This window comes from Felis catus, chromosome C2, assembly GCF_018350175.1.
Source record: "Felis catus isolate Fca126 chromosome C2, F.catus_Fca126_mat1.0, whole genome shotgun sequence".
Lineage (NCBI taxonomy): Eukaryota > Metazoa > Chordata > Mammalia > Carnivora > Felidae > Felis > Felis catus.
This window is the reverse complement of record NC_058376.1, coordinates 156324547-156340661: the sequence shown is the minus strand read 5'-3', so window position 1 is coordinate 156340661 and position 16115 is coordinate 156324547. Positions and strand designations below refer to the sequence as shown.

At 48.3% G+C, this 16115-nt stretch overlaps 1 protein-coding gene and 1 long non-coding RNA gene across 10 annotated transcripts in view; both read left to right on the top strand.

Annotated features, from left to right (window-relative positions):
* GLB1 (galactosidase beta 1) overlaps positions 1 to 16115 on the top strand; it is a 119833-nt gene that overhangs the window by 58329 nt on the left and 45389 nt on the right. For all 9 annotated transcript variants that reach the window (NM_001009860.1, XM_045036320.1, XR_006584616.1 and 6 more), the window contains 5 exon segments: positions 425 to 499; positions 2673 to 2762; positions 6436 to 6549; positions 8015 to 8146; positions 9810 to 10067. In NM_001009860.1, coding sequence (NP_001009860.1) covers positions 425 to 499; positions 2673 to 2762; positions 6436 to 6549; positions 8015 to 8146; positions 9810 to 10067 — 669 coding nt within the window.
* On the top strand, positions 10074 to 12158 carry LOC123380196. Its single transcript, XR_006585709.1, has 2 exons — positions 10074 to 11695; positions 11730 to 12158. It is a non-coding gene; the product is annotated as an uncharacterized LOC123380196 (long non-coding RNA).

Here is a 16115-nt window from a genome sequence, read left to right as displayed (position 1 = left end):
AGATTCAACCTGCGAGTAATACTTTTCCTTACTTACGGCTACCTCCCTTCAAGATTCTGTTTGGCCCTGGGCCTTTTTCCTTTTCTCCCCCCAACTCCAGCCTTCTGCCATCACCTCATTCTCTCTCCTTGTTTTTGCTCTCTGCTTTGAAGTCTTTTCTTCTATAATTATTTGAATGATTCCTGGAGTTTACAATGCAGACATACACAGACACGCACGCACACACACGGCAGTAAAAGCTTCACCAAACCCTGTCTGGCGGGAGAAACCTTTTGTTCCTTTGCCTTTCCAAAAATCACCCGCACTACTGTTCGAGTCTTTGAGCCTCCTTTTGAAAACTGAATTGTACAGCTACGTTTCTGAGGGTTTAACAGCTTTTCTTTTTTCTTTTTTCTTTTTTTTCTTTCTCCACTCTGGTTTCTAGTTTGAAAAAGTACCAGAAGGTTTTATCCCTCCATCTACGCCCAAGTTTGCATATGGAAAAGTTGCTCTGCAAAAGGTAAGAAAGAAAATAACAGAACTGTTGGGAGTGAGGGGGTGGAATTTAGCAGTTGTGAGTGAAAGTGTCACGCTGGGGAATTGGTTCTATCTTTCTGTGAATTGGTTTTCTTTGAGACTGATGGGGTAGGTGAGGTTTCTGGGAAAATGGGGACGTGCATGTGTCACATTGACGGGGTGAGCACACAGGGCATGAGCAGGAGTGGGTGGACGTTTGTACATCATTCAGGTCATTTGGGTTCAATTACCAGTTATCCAAAGCAGCTTCAGGACCTTTGTGGGAATAACATGCCACCTTGTTATGCTTGGTGAGGTTCTTTTTCCATAATTTGCGTTTTTTTAGGGAGTTCTCCAAAGCCACAGGCATTGTCATAGATCTTTGCACATGTAGTGTGCTTCCCTCCATCTCAAAATCATGTACTGATTTTTGGGCTCTGGTTTATTTGGTAAATGGGACAGCAAGGGGGAAAATGGCTAGAAATTAATCATAAAAAGGAGTTGAAGACATTTTATTCTAGGAAAGAGAAAAAGAAGGGAGATTTCATTTCATTGTCGGGAGTGACGTAAGCCAAAATCAATTTGTTTTGACCATCTGTGTCTTCAGGATTTCCCCTTTTATAATCCCTAACTCCTACATCTGTTAACTCACAAGAGAAAAAAAAAAAAAAACCACAAGCAGTTACACATTTCTTAAGAATCTTGACATTCTAAAATAGTGTAAGTTTTTATCTTTAACCAAAATGCCAAACACGATTGTATAATTTTTCCGTTCGTGAAGCCCTTTGATATTGTGATTGGTTGAGCTCCTGTGACATTTTCCACCTAGCGTCAGATACGTGTGTTACATTCTACAAAGAATGTGGTCTCTCTGCGTGATAGGAATCTTTCTTTAGTTTTGATCAGACTTGAATCACACTTGTAAATGGAGTATCTTCTATTTTTCTCCTTGCTGCTGGCTACTTGAGGAGGTTGATTTGTTTTGGAGCTGCGAGAAATGTATTTTTCTGCAACAGAAAATAGGTACAAATATTTAATACAGCAACATTGCTAAAACAAAACAAAACAAAACTAGCATAGTACCAAAAATACATTCTATTTGCCATGAAGGAGAATTGTGTGAGTAGAAATAGCTTTTCCTTATGAACTAAATGTTTACAGTTTAAGACAGCAAATTAGCACGCAACTGAATTCAGTTGATGTAGGACATGGTTTATGGAATAAACCGTTTACCGTGAGTGGAATTTCTTTAGTTGTCCACATAGAAAAGCGTCCATGTGAGTAGCTGAACTGATGGAATTGTACTTAAGGTTTTGTTTTCCCTTATGTTACACATCAGCAAGGTATCCCTGCAAAAGTGTCCATAAAATTTCTAACCAGTGTCAGTCGCGGGAAGTCCTAGGTTCAGAGCCAAACCTAACTGCAGACCTTGGCTCTGCTGTTGCTCCTGTGAGGCTCTCTGAGAACCTGTTTCCTCATCCCTGACCTGGGGACGGTGATGGCTGCCCCGCCGGCGGTTGTAAGGATTCACTGGGGTGTGCATGCAAGGTGCGCTCACCTGGGCTTCGGCAGGCACTCAGCGATCGGTAGCTGCCATCATCCTGTTGCTACCTCGGAATAAGCCTCCTGGGTTGTGAGAGTACACGATCGTCTGGGCTCAATGTAGTAAGCATTTATTGAGTGTCTACTCTGTGCTGGGTATCGGGTGAGCACCACACAGACTCTGCCCTTAAGGAGCTGACACAACGGCGAGGACGGCAAAGGTAAGCGGCCGGTACATGATGCAGGTGTGGAAAATAGGCCACGGTCAAGTTCAGAGGAAGGTGCAGTCCTGGTTACTTCCCTCCGGGATGCTGGGGAAGGCTTTAGAGAGGAGGCGGCCTCTGAGCCTTGGTTTTCATTCATTTGAAGGGCCTTTTGTATAGAGGTTGTATTTGCGAATAGATGTGCTTGACACGCTTTACGACCACCGTGAGTTATTTTTCATCGAGAGTTAGGGGATGGATAGCGATGATTGAAGGCAACTGGGGGTCAGCATTGAGCGGAATTTTAACAGTTTAGGTCTGTTTAGGGATTTGGTCCAATCCAGTAATGTCTTTGATAATTTGCAAATGGCATTAGCCTCCACTCTGATGACCAGGTGACAGTGAGTGAATGCTGGTCTTGTTTCTTTTCAGTTAAAGACGGTGGAGGACGCTCTGAACGTTCTGTGTCCTGCTGGGCCCATAAAAAGCCTTTATCCGTTGACGTTTATCCAGGTGAAACAGGTAGGCCTTCAGAGGTAATGCTTCACCCTTCTTCTACTGACAAAAAGGTGCTTTCTGCACTGCCCTGCAGGGGCTAAAGTGGTAGGCAGATAAATCAGGTCCCGTGTAAATTTGCCACCGATTTCCAGGCTCTCTGTAGCTTTAAGTACCACACGGTGGGCTGGTCCTTCCTAGATTCCCCCCACCCCTTTCTTCTCATGCCTTGAATAGGCATAGCTCAACCTGATTCAACATAACTCTGACTGTATTTCTGATCTAATTAGTCTTGATTACTAGAGGAAAACCACCATCTTAATGCGCAAAAAGACCATTTAATTATTTGTCCTTAGTTAGCTCAAAGGTGTAGGGGCCATGTTCTCAATAGGCTAGGTCCTTAGAGATTTTTCCTGCTTTTGAAGGGAGCAGAACACCTGTCAGTGCATACATGCATGCCCGCGTGTATGTGGTTAACCCAGGCACTGCCTCGTGTGAATTTTATTTATTATTTATTTATTTTAAGTGGGCTCCACGCCTGACATGGGGCTCGAACTCATGACCCTGAGACCAAGAGTTGCACACTTGGCCGACTGAGCCAGCCAGGTGCCTGCCCCTCATATTTATTTTAAAATTTTTTCCCAGCTTTTTATTTTGGAAATCTTCAAATCTAAAAATGTTGCAAGGAAAGTGTAGTTTACACCCATGTAGCTTTCACCTGGATTCACTGAATGTTGACAGTTGGGTCTGTGTGTGTATATGCAGTCAGCTGCCCTTTTTTAACCATTTGAGTTTGTGGTCAGTATCCTGACACGTCACCCCTATATATTACAGCATATATCTTTCAAGAAAAAGGACATCTTCCTATATGAACACAATATGATGATCACACTTAAGAAATTTAACGTTGATACAATCTTATTTAATATGCACTCTATAGTCAAGTATCCAATAATGTCCTATATAGCTTAACTTTTTTTTTTAAATGTTTATTTATTTTTGAGGGAGAGGAGTGGGGGAGGGGCAGAGAGAGAGGGACACAGAGGATCAGAAGCAGGCTCCACGCTGACAGCAGCAAGCCCGATGCGGGATTTGAACTCACGAACCACGAGGTCATGCCCCGAGCCCGAGTCAGATGCGTAACCGACTGAGCCACCCAGCCACCCCTTAACTTTTTTTCAGTCCAGTTTCCGATCCATGATCACACATCGCGTTTAGTTCTAATGTCCCTTTTTTCTTCTTTCCTCTGTCACTATTCCTAAGTCTTGTTTTCCCTCTCTCTCTTTCTCGTGACGTGGACATTTCTGAGTTCGGGCCAGTTGTCTTGTAGACTTCCCCTCACTGACTAGATTCAGTAAAACATTTTTGGCATGGACGTGACAAAGGGGCTGTGTCCTTCTCAGAGCGCCATGTCAAGATGTCCATGAGGCCACTTTGTCCCCTTGTTGTGATGTTAAGTTTGAACACCTAGTTAGGATCTCAGCCCCATTTTTTGAAATGGACACTTACCTGGATCCCCCTGATGACTCTCTGTGGACATCCCCTTCTGGAAGGTGTCTGAACCATAAGGTAATAAGACAGTGGCGTATCTAATCTTAGTGTATTTTGCCTCTGGTTACTCTTTTTACACTTGTGATTTTGTTCTAACAACTCTGTTGGATCGATACAATGAGTAATTAAGCCCTCCTTTCATGAACACTGGGTAGAATCCTTGCTCCCGTTCCAGCCAACACCTGCTGCGTCCGCGTCTTCCTCGAGAAAATACAACCCGCCTTTTTCACCAAGCAGGGGAGCGTCTCGGACAAGACACGGTCAGGTCACTAGAGCAGCTGGAAGCTGGGAAGTGAATTCCAGGTTGATGCATAGACATCTGCACTCACTGTTCTTTGCCAGACCCTTCGGCTCTGTGATCTCTGGCCGAGGCAGTGCTCTAGGACTGGGGGCACTCCCTGGGCCCTGGCTGTTTCAGGTCTGGGGCCAGCCCACTGAGTGTTTATTTCCAGCGAAACCCTGGAGAGCGCAGGTGCAGGGAGTGGGATGCAGCCCTGCTCCTCTGCCCCCACCCCATCCTCACCCCCACCCCCACCCCCACCCCCACCCCGGCGGCCGCAGCCAGCTTTGCAGGGAGCATTATGACTTCTGCTCCCTCCTGGGAGCCCTTCCTCGGTGTTCCTCAGCCTCTGAGCTAGGACTTACCACTTCAGTTACTTTGAATAGAAAAAAAACAAACAAACAAGAAAAAGGTGGAGATTTGGGGTCTGGGAGGGAGGGCACCCTTGTGCATAAAGCCTTGGGTGGTGGCCCCAGTGACATTTCTTGAGTTCAGCCCTTTCCTGCAACACAAGAACATGGGTTAACGTGTTTATTTTTTCGCCTCCTCTCAATCCCCTTCACATTTGCTGACATACACTCCCTTGCTTTCTGGGCTCTAGACGTGAGGAACTTTTTCTCTGTCCCACACTGGATGTCTGTGGGATCCCCCTGGATGACAAGGTTTGGTTCCACTCACCCTGCCTAACATCCAGAGCAGGAAAGTCACCAGCTGAGGCCGAGGGTGCTGTTTGTTGCTGCGGCTGATAGTCTGGGGCCTTCCTTTCGGACCAGGGGTACCAGCATCTCTGGCTTCTGACTTAGCAACCGGTTACACCCTCATCTCTCACTGTCTCTGTTCCCGCCACCCCCGTCCCTCCACTTTAAACAGTTTCTGATTGACTCTTGTTTTGTATGTTAGAGCACATTTAGCCCAAGAACCTGGAAAATGTTTCACCAACATTGTTGGCTTCGTTGTCTTTTTTTTTTTTCAAGATTTTTTTTTTTTAATGTTTATTTTTGAGAGAAAGACAGCACAAACAGGGGAGGGGCAGAGAGAGGGGGAGACACAAAATCCAAAGCAGGCTCCAGGCTCCAAGTTGTCAGCACAGGAGCCCGATGCGGGGCTCGAACCCACAAACTGTGAGATCATGACCTGAGCAGAAGTCGGACACTTAACCAACTGAGCCACCCAGCCACCCCTAAGATTTTATTTCAAAATAATCTCTACACCCAATGTGGGGCTTGAACTCATGACCCGGAGATCAAGAGTCACATGCTCTACCGAGGGGCGCCTGGACAGCTCAGTCGGTTAAGTGTCCAACTTCTGCTCAGGTCATTATCTTGCGGTTCGTGGGTTCGAGCCCCGCATCGGGCTCCGTGCTGACAGGTCGGGGCCTGGAGCCTGCTTCGGATTCTGTGTCTCCCTCTCTTTCTGTCCCTCTTCCACTCACACCCTGTCTCTCTCTCTTTCAAAAATAAGCAAATATTAAAAACACTTTTTAAATTTTTAAAAAGTCACATGCTCTACCAATTGAGCCAGTCAGGCCCCCCGTTTGCCTTTGTTTGCTGTGTTATGTTGTGTTTTTGAGGTAATGTAAATAACCTCTTGATATGTATGACAGGATCCCCCTGAGTGATTCTGGGCAAATTTCCTTGTGTGGGAAAAGGGTGTCTGATAAAATGCTCTTCTGGATTCCTTGCTGCGACTGCTACGAGAGCGTATGATCTAAAAATTTAAGCCAGTTCTTTCAGACTGAATTTTTGCTGGAGGCTACAGAAACACTTTATTCCTTACGATTCTAGAAACGGCACTTTCACACAGATCGAGGTGGCCAGGCTATCTTTTTTGAAAGAGTGATGTAGTTTTCTTCCTTCTTTTTGTCACCAGTATTTTGGTTTCGTGCTATACCGAACAACGCTCCCTCAAGACTGCAGCAACCCCACACCCCTGTCATCACCCCTCAATGGAGTCCGTGACCGCGCCTATGTCGCCGTGGACGGGGTAAGAATTGTCTCTGAGCTGTGTGTGTCTGCCCCAACAGGGGGATGTGTGGTCTGTGCTTGGAAATGGGGCATTCAAGGCCATTGCGCACCTTTCTACACTCCGGCTCTGCCCCTCCTCTCGATGTCCCTTAGCTGTGGCCCTTGCTTGCTGATGTGGCCTCACCCCTGCTCCCTCTGCCTGCACCTGGAAGGGTGTGCTCAAGCCAGCCCCCTTCGTGGAAACCTTCCTGGTCTCCCCAGCCCAGGCCGTCCTCTCTGACCAACCACAGGATGTCACCCATGTCTCCTTTGCTCCTGGAGGACAGGCCCCATTTTGAACACGCGGGAGCCGCGATTCGTTTAACTCTGTGCCTTCGTCCTGCATGAGAAATTCTATGCAGAAGGATTGTTCATGGTAATCATAGCCACAATACACAAAGAACTTTGTTTCACAGCGCAGGGAAGAAACATGAGAGGATTTCCATTCCTTCCACTGGAATAATCATGTGAAAAAGCACATGAAGAGATTTTTCTAACCGTGGAAATTTGTTCAGAAATTTTTAAATTAAAATGTTTCCATTCTGCTGTGATCAAAGGCTTTCATTTCAGCGGGAGCACGTTTCTAGGACACCATGTGTATGTTGCCCGTGTATATACTGACAGCCGTTGTGTGTTGAATTCCAGTTTAGGGGTGGGTCGTCTTCGTGAATTCTAGTCAGTATAACTTCAGTTGTTTGTTCTCATTCTATTATATAATTTTCGTGGTTAATGCATCCTATCAGGTATTTTGAGGTGAGACTACTCCGCCTAACTCTCTGATTTTTATCTCATTTATCTGATTTTTTGTCTCATCTCTCCACGTTGTTTAGAAGCCACTTTTTATGACTGCCTTTTGTGCTGTGAGAACACGGAGGGGCTCCCGTAGTAGGAATCCCCCCCTGGAGTTGTCGGGTCCGTTCCCTTTCTATTAAAAGTAGACGTGCAGTAGGGACGCCTGGGTGGCTCGGTCGGTTGAGCGTCCGATTTCGGCTCAGGTTGTGATCTCACAGTTTGTGGGTTCGAGCCCCGCATCGGGCTCTGTGCTAACCGCTTGCTCAGAGCCTGGAGTCTGCTTCGGATTCTGTGTCTCCTTCTCTCTCTGCCCCTCCCCCGCTCATGCTTTGTCTCACTCTGTTTCTCAAAAATAAATAAAGGTAATAAAAAAAAATTAAAAGAAAAAAGACATGCAGCAAACATCCCAGAGCAAAGGAAGCCAGCCTAGACCTTCCCTTGCTCTGAGCTGTGCCTGGTGGGTTGCCTGTTTTGGAAGCAGTGTTTGGAGGAACTTGGCCACCTGGCCGGTGGCTTGGCAAAGGGGCCGGCAGAGCACTGTCTCCCGAGTCTGGTGACACCTCAAGGCAGGAAAATGAGTGTGACGGCTGAGCCAGCCGAGCTCTGTTGCCCTTCTCACCTCAGTTAATTCCCACCGGACTCCGACCCCACAGGTGCCCCAGGGAGTCCTGGAGCGAAGTTACGTGATCACTCTGAACATAACAGGGCAAGCCGGAGCCACTCTGGACCTTCTGGTGGAGAACATGGGGCGTGTGAACTATGGCAGATACATCAATGATTTCAAGGTAGGACCAGCCTCGCTGTCGAGGTCGATAGGACTGTGTCTGTGCCACCCGAGGAAGTCTTTGTAAAGCCATTTAAAAACTCTCGCACATACATTCTTCTCCTCTAGCCCTGTTCACGTAGAAGCGGTTTTTAAAAACACACACACTTTGCCAAGTTTGGTGATTGAACCTACCGTGATTTGTTTTGCAACTTCAAAGCTCGAGTATTTTGAGGACCTGCCCTCCTCTGCAGGATGAGAAAGTTGAGCTTTGCAAAGAGAACCCTTCCCTCGTGTTCGGGTTCAGTCATCCTGTAGAAAGAAGGAGGAAGCCTCTCCACCGAGCTTTGCCTTTGCTTAAAAAAGCCCACCTCGCTCTCGAAAGGGGCTTCGTGGCCAACCAAGCCAGCTTAGCCTTTGGTCGGCCCCGTTTGCTGGGTGTGGACCGTCTGTGACGAAGCCTTGAGGCGTAGGAAGCCTTTTCCCTCGGTGCGTGGCCTCTCACCCCTGCTGGTTCCTCTGTGTCCGGGTGGCTAGCCCCGGCCCAAACGTTTTTCCTTGGAAAACATTTTCAGAGCATGATTCGGCAAACGTTTGTTAGGCTCATGCTCTGCACGAGGCTCCGCGAGCTGCAAGGATGTTGAGATACAGGCTTCCCCGCAGATAGTTCCTCATCTGCTAGAGGACAGCAGGCCCCCATGGAAAGATTTATGGCATCACTCGGCTTACGCCAGAACAGGTGTGTGGGACTGTTTCCTGACCCCGTTGATGTGGCTCAGAGGCAGGGCAATGACACTCCTAGGGAATGACCGTGCAGGGGCCACCTTTGTCTCCAGTAGAGATGTCCCGGTTAAAGTCCTTGTGCTCAGGCTGTGGCTAGTGGCCTTCCTGCTTGGCTGTCACAGGCCACGTTGGCCCCTGCAGTGACAGGCATTCTTGTGTAGTCTCTGGCCGTAGTGCCCAGCAAAGAGCCTGGCACATGGCTGCCTGGCCAATGTTTATTGGATTTACTAAGTGGGCAGTGGAGGCTGGGTATCGAGAGGTGGCCTGGGAGAAATTTGGGACCTGACTGGGAATGGAGAGAAGTTCGCCACGTAAAAGGCAGGGAAGAGGAAGCTAGGCAAGCCATGAGCATAGGCCTCGATGGGGCCAGGGACGCCCCAGCCCGCTAACCCGCTGGACAAATAGAGTAACTCCAGCATGCAGGTCTGAGGGTCACCATTATCATCACTTCGTGTCTAGCCTTTCCCAGATATCAAAGTATTCTCGTTTACGCCGCTCACTGAGTTCCCCAGCCGGTGAACGGACTCGGTGCGATCATCCCCGAGTGCTGCTGAGGGGCTCAATGCCAAGACTTGCTCCTGGTTATATGAAGGGGTGGGGTCTGCCCCCCTCCCCCACTACACCTTCTGCATTCCTGACTCCACGCATTCTCCCATTCCATAGATTCCATCATCCCTTCCATTCAGCGATGACTTTGAACCAAGCACTCAACATGGCGGGCACGGGGTCGAAAGTTCTGGCCCCAGGCAAGATGCCACTTCGGTGTGCACCTCATTTGAGTCTCATTTGCTGTTGGTGTTTCATATCCCAGTTTGCTTTCCCTAAGAATTCAGGGTAGGGACACAGAGACACTTGACGCCTTTTTCTTCCCACCCCAGCTCATTACTGTTTCTCCTTTACAGGGTCTTATTTCTAACCTGACCCTCGGTTCCAGTGTCCTCACGGACTGGATGATCTTCCCGCTGGACACCGAGGATGCAGTGCGCAGCCATCTGGGAGGCTGGCATGGCCGTAACCATGGCCGTCAGGATAATAAAGCCTTTGCCCACCACTCGTCCAACTACACACTCCCGGCCTTTTACGCGGGGAACTTCTCTATTCCCAGCGGGATCCCAGACTTGCCCCAGGACACCTTTATCCAGTTTTCTGGATGGACCAAGGTACGTGTCTTCATGGGAAGTATTTTAGTTCGAGCCTCAAAGATCTGCTTTTCGGCTTCTGATAAAGAACCAAAAAGAGCTGCTGATGAGACGCTGTGTGACAGTTTGGGAGCAGAGAGCTTTCTGTGTTCGTTTACCCAGTCCTCCGTAGTGGCACCTTGGCAGACCTTCGGGGACTCGATGGCCAGCCGGAATGCGTACCGTGTGCCCCATTGTCACTGACTGACAACTTCCTTTAGCAAGTGATGGCTTTCTGGCTTCCCCTAAGAAAAGCCGTAGCCCTTTGGATACTGATTATGAGGGACACTTTCTGTTTCTCTTGAAGAAAATTTGGCCCAGGCAGGGGGTGGGTCTCTGGGAGAACTTGCTTTTCTTTTGTCCATGCCTACTTCTGTACCCCCACAACACTCCACTTTCATACAGCCTTGCACCCTGGGGGCACCCACCGTTGTCTCTGTGATCTTCACCTCTTCCTTGGCCATTTTCCTGACTGGTCACCCCCCACCTTTATTCTTTGAAGCCATCCACGTGTCTTCCTTCGCCGTTGTCTTCTTCATTTCAGTCCCATTTTCACCCTGGATGACCTTACCATGACTCAGTTATGCATTCAACAAGTATTTTTCAGTGGCTCCTATGTGCCCAAGCTTCGTGCCGGGCACTAAGGGTGCAACAATGAACAAAACCAACTGTGGGACTTGCCCTCGTGGAACTTACACTCTAACTGGGGAGACAGACCCAAATCATACAGTCACCCAAATGAAATGGCAAGATGGCAGCTGCAGTGGGTGCTAAAAAGAAACATGGGAGTTGGTAATAACTGGAGTGTTTGACCTTGTCAGGGAGGTCAGGGAAGCGTTCCCTGTAGGAGTGATGCGTGACAGAGATACGGAGGGTAAGTGGGAATTGCCGTGGCAAAAGGGGGAGGGAACCATGTTGCAGGCAGAAGAGATAGCATGTGCAAAGGCCACGTGGTTGGTTAGGGGGGAAATGAGGGGTGCAAGGAACCAGTAAAGGACCCAAATACATGGTTTGGGGGCGGAGTGTGGTTCAGAGAAGAGACTAGAGAGTGGGTAGAGATGAGATTGAAATAGGCCAGTTACACCACATTAATGTCTCGTCATTATGATGAGAGCCTTTGAAGCAGGAGAGTGCCATGACATGATTGTGATACGATGAGGCTCTCTGACCCCAGGTTGAGTGAGGGTGCCTGTGGATTTGGGGGAAGCTATCTAGGTGGCTGGACCGTAGTCCCGGGGAGAGACAGGGATGGTGTTAGCTAAGATGGAGAGGATATCAACTATCTGAGAGATACGTGAAACTAAATCAATGAGATGTAATGATGGATTGGATATACCCTGGATGCCTCTTAGGTTCCAGGCTGGTGGCTGGGCAGATGGCACCATTTACTGAAAGAAAAGATTTCCAAAGAAAACTTGGGCTGGGAGAGGGAGATCACGAGTTTGGATTCGGACAGATTGAGTTGCAGAGGCCTTTGAGAACAGCTGAGCGAAGGTGCAGGCGGAGGACTGTGGGCCCTGTGCGTGAAGTCAGAGGAGGGACCCGGGCTGGGAATATATGCGTGAGATCATCTGCGTGCGGATGGCCATTGAAGACGTGGGATGGAGGAGGTCCCACGCCCATTGAAGACGTGGGATGGAGAAGGGGTGGAGAAGGAAGCGGAGAGGCACAAACATGGCGGGCAGAGACTGAGGAGGAGAGCTGGCATTTGTGTTGCCGAGGGGACAAGTAAGAGGAAGACAGAAGCTCTTCTTCTGCTGGATTGAGCCACGAGGAGCTCAGTGGGACCCCCGGGAAGTATATGCCGGTGGAGCAAAGCCTCCACAGGCTGCATCGCATGCTACTGAGGAGCCTAAGGCAAAGAAACGAGCACCTAAACGTAAATTTGGATACTTGAATATAAACGTTCTTGCTGAGAGTTTTGACTCTGGAGAAGAAAAGTGTGTAAATAGCTGAAAGAGAAGAGGGCGAATGATACGCGCAACATTTAAGAAATGCCCTCTTATATTTTTTGCCTTTTAAATGTTTATGGAAATACATCATTCTGTTTAAAATATTTTCTAATTTACCTAATTGTCTCTTCTTGGACTGGTAGATTATTTAGAAATGTGTTATTTAATTCCCGTATGTTTTGTTTGTGGGGTTTTTTTTTTAGTATGTCTTATTTTTTTTTTTCAACGTTTATTTATTTTTGGGACAGAGAGAGACAGAGCATGAACGGGGGAGGGGCAGAGAGAGAGAGACACACAGAATCGGAAACAGGCTCCAGGCTCTGAGCCATCAGCCCAGAGCCCGACGCGGGGCTCGAACTCACGGACCGCGAGATCGTGACCTGGCTGAAGTCGGACGCTTAACCAACTGCGCCACCCAGGCGCCCCTTTAGTATGTCTTATTTTTATGGATTTCTAATTTAATTCCTCTATACAATTTCTAGAAGATGGAGAAAAGTCTTTATGACCTTGGATTAGGCAAAGACTTTTTAGATTTGACACCTAAAGCGTGATCCTTAAAGGGGGGAACTGATAAATTGGATTTCATCAAAATTAAAAATGTTTGCTCTTCAAAAGATATCATTAAGGAAATGAAAATCCAAGCTACAGACTAGGAGAAAATATTTTCAAATCATGTACCTAGCAAAGGACTCGTATCTAGAACACATCAAGACTTCTTACAACTCAGTAATAAGAAGATACACAACCCAGTCACAAACTGAAAATTTCGCCAAAGGAGCTATACAAATGGTTGATAAGTACATGAAAAGATGCATAATGCTCAACACCATTAATCATTAGAAAAGTACAAATCAGGGGCACCTGGATGGTTCAGTGGGTGAAGCATCTGACTCTTGATATTGGCTCAGGTCACGATCTCACGGTTGTGACACTGAGCCCCATGTCGGGCCCTATGCTAACAGCGCGGAGCCTTCTTGGGATTCTCTCTCCCTGCCCCTCCCCTGCTCATGGGGGTACATGTGTATATGTGCTCTCTCTCTCAAAATAATAAACTTAAAAGAAAAAAGTACAAATCAAAATCCAGTGAAAAATTACTTGACACCCACTAGAATGGCTACAATAATAACAAATGGAGAGTAACAAATGTTGGCAATGATGTGGAGAAATGAGAACCCTCCTATGTGACTTGTGGGAATGTAAAATGATACAAACACTTTGGAACATGGTTTGGAAATTTCTTCAAAGGTTAAATGCAGAATTACCATAGGACTGAGGAGTTCCACTTCTAGGTATATGCCCAAGAGAAATGAAAGCCTATGTCTACCCAAAGACTTCTATGAAAATATTCAGAGCAGCATAATTCGTAATAAGCCCAAACTGGAAATTCAAGTGTCCACCAACTGGTGAATGGATAAATGAAACGTGGTATATCCATTCAAAGGAATAGTGCTCGACAGTAGAAAAGAACAGACTACTGATACAAGCTACAGTGTGGGTGGATCTGAAAAACATTATGCTAAGTAAAAGAAGCCCAATATAAAAGACCATCTATTGTAGGAGTCAGTTTAGAAAAGGCACATCTATAGAAACAAAAAGTAGGTTGCTGGTTGCCTGCAGGGAATGGTGGTGGGAATGGAGAGTGACTGCAAGTAGATATGGGGGTTCTTTTTGGGGTGATGGAAATGTTCCCAAATTAAATTGTAGTGAGGGTTTCACAATCTTCTTAAGTTCATTGAGACTTGTTTCATGACCCGGCATATGGTATATCGTGGTGAACACACTCCAGAATTTTAAGCTTTGATATCCTCTCTCTTGCTACATGTTTCTATCCTCCAAATTCTCAAGCCTCCCCAGCCTGCTCTTGGGTCTTCTTGATGACCTGAAACTCTCCACCATTAAGGCCACAGTTCTTCCCTATCCAGCCTAGATATCACCACTATCCTTTTTTTTAAAGCCATCAATCACTGGCCCCCTTGACCTTCCACTCCATCTCCTTGTTCATCCTCCACTCTGAGTGGGTCCGCCATTGACCTTTGCTCGTTCACCAGTGACTGAGCACTGCTGGGGGTTCTCTCCAGCACGTTCATCAGGACCCCGGATCCCCACATTCTCTCCAGCCTCCGGAGGCCCCCCGTTGCCCAGCAGTCTTTGGTCTCTCTTCCCCCTTCCCCAGCTGGTCTTTCTAACCTTCACTTCTCCCCTAAGCCACCTTCCTCCTCCCCCACCCACTCACCCTCCTCGTCTGTTATCAGGTGTAACTCCTTTGTTCCCTCAGCTTCCTGTCAGACTTATCTCTCTGCCTCTACCCTCACTTCCTGCCCGGTGGCCCTAGGAGGAAGTCTAAGCTCTGAATCCCCTCCCTACCTTCTTCCCCCAGACCAGGATCCTGTTCTCATACCTCCTCATACTGCATTTTGTCAGCCTTTCGGTCTGTCACCTTCCAGGTTGTGGCCAAGAAGTGACACCTGGAGGCTCTAGGACCCAAACACAAAGTAAAACCCTCCCTGGATCTTCCCACTTTAGCCAGTAGGCTTGTTCGTCCTCCCTTGCTCCCTCCTTTTCTCCCTCCTTCCTTGTCCCCTTCTCCCTCTCAGTGTCCTGATGTGTCATATATCTACTTTGTTCAGGCTTTCTCAGTCCCTCGCATGGCCCACCCTGCCATCACATATTCATATGTCAAGACTGGCATTAACCCCTCTGAGAAAGCTTCTTAGACCCTTAGTCCAGGAAAGGACCAGCCCCGCCCTCCTCTGAGCCCCCTTGTGCCCCACCCAGACTCGTCACACTGAGGCTGGCACCTCGGTTTCACCCACAGGGTCACAAGCTTCAGGAGGGGCGTTTTGTAAAAGGTGCTCAGCTTATTCACCATCCTGCCCACCTCCCGGGGCCTCCTTGCTCTGTAAGTGCCCTCAGGTGAAAGGGTACACAGCTGCCCGTGTTGCTGAGCCCCTGGGAAGAGAGCAGACGGGAACACTGTAGGCCCTCAGGCAGCCATGTTGGCGATGGGGGGCTTGGCGGGGCGCCGTGGGTACTGGGCCAAGGCAGATGAGAAGCACACCGTTGCTCACCAGTTTAGTGCTTTAAGAGAAAGAACTTCCGGGAGGTGCTTAGCAGAAAGAGAACGTGTCCATTTACAGGAATGTTCAGAAGGGCTGGGTGGCTCGGGTGGAGGCCGATCCGACAGATGGATGGCACGTCGCCAGAGCCAGGGGGAGTTCTGTCGGGGTGGCGGAGGGGGAGATTTCAAGCGGGAGTGTGGTAGATGCAAAAGCGAAGAAATGGAAAAGCATGAGACCGTTTTGGTGGGCAGAGGGCGTTCACTTTGGCCAGGTCATGAAGGTGTCACAGCCAAGAGTGCCTGACCCAGGAGTTGAGCTCAACATTTTAGAGGCACTGCCTATGTAATCGTCAAGAGCAGGTGTAGGGACGCCTGGGGGGCTCAGTCGGTTAGGCGTCCGGCTTCGGCTCAAGTCACGATCTCACGGTTCGTGAGTTCGAGCCCCACACTGGGCTCTCTGCTGTCAGCACAGAGCCTGCTTCAGAGCCTCTGTCCCGCTCGCTCTCTGCCCCTCCCCCACTTTCTCTCTCTCTCTCTCTCTCTCTCTCTCTCTCTCTCTCTCTCTCAAAAATTAAAAACATTAAAAAAAAAAAGAGTAGGTGTAGTGGGACGTCCTGTCGTTACCTCTAACTTGTAGACGAGCAGCTCAGGAGAGCTAAGGATCTTGCGTGAGGAGCACAAGTAGGCGACAGAACAGCTCCCTGAGCCCCAGGTCTGACTCGCAGGCCCGCATGGAAAGGCAGGTGGCGTTGTACAGGATCTGGAAGGGCTGCGAGGAGCTTGTGCTGAGCATGTACACGTGGGCTCTTCACGTGTGGACGTTCTACACCTTCGTGTTTGGAAGGTGTATATACATACAGTATTTACAAATGCGTCAGAAGGTTTGGAACCCCACAAGCCCATCTAATGCACACGTCCTCTCAAAAACGAGTGCACAGCTGTTCACAGCAGCACCCTCCAGAATTATCCAGAATCGACCAGAAGGTGGAAAAGCCCAGATGTCCATCCACTGATGAACGA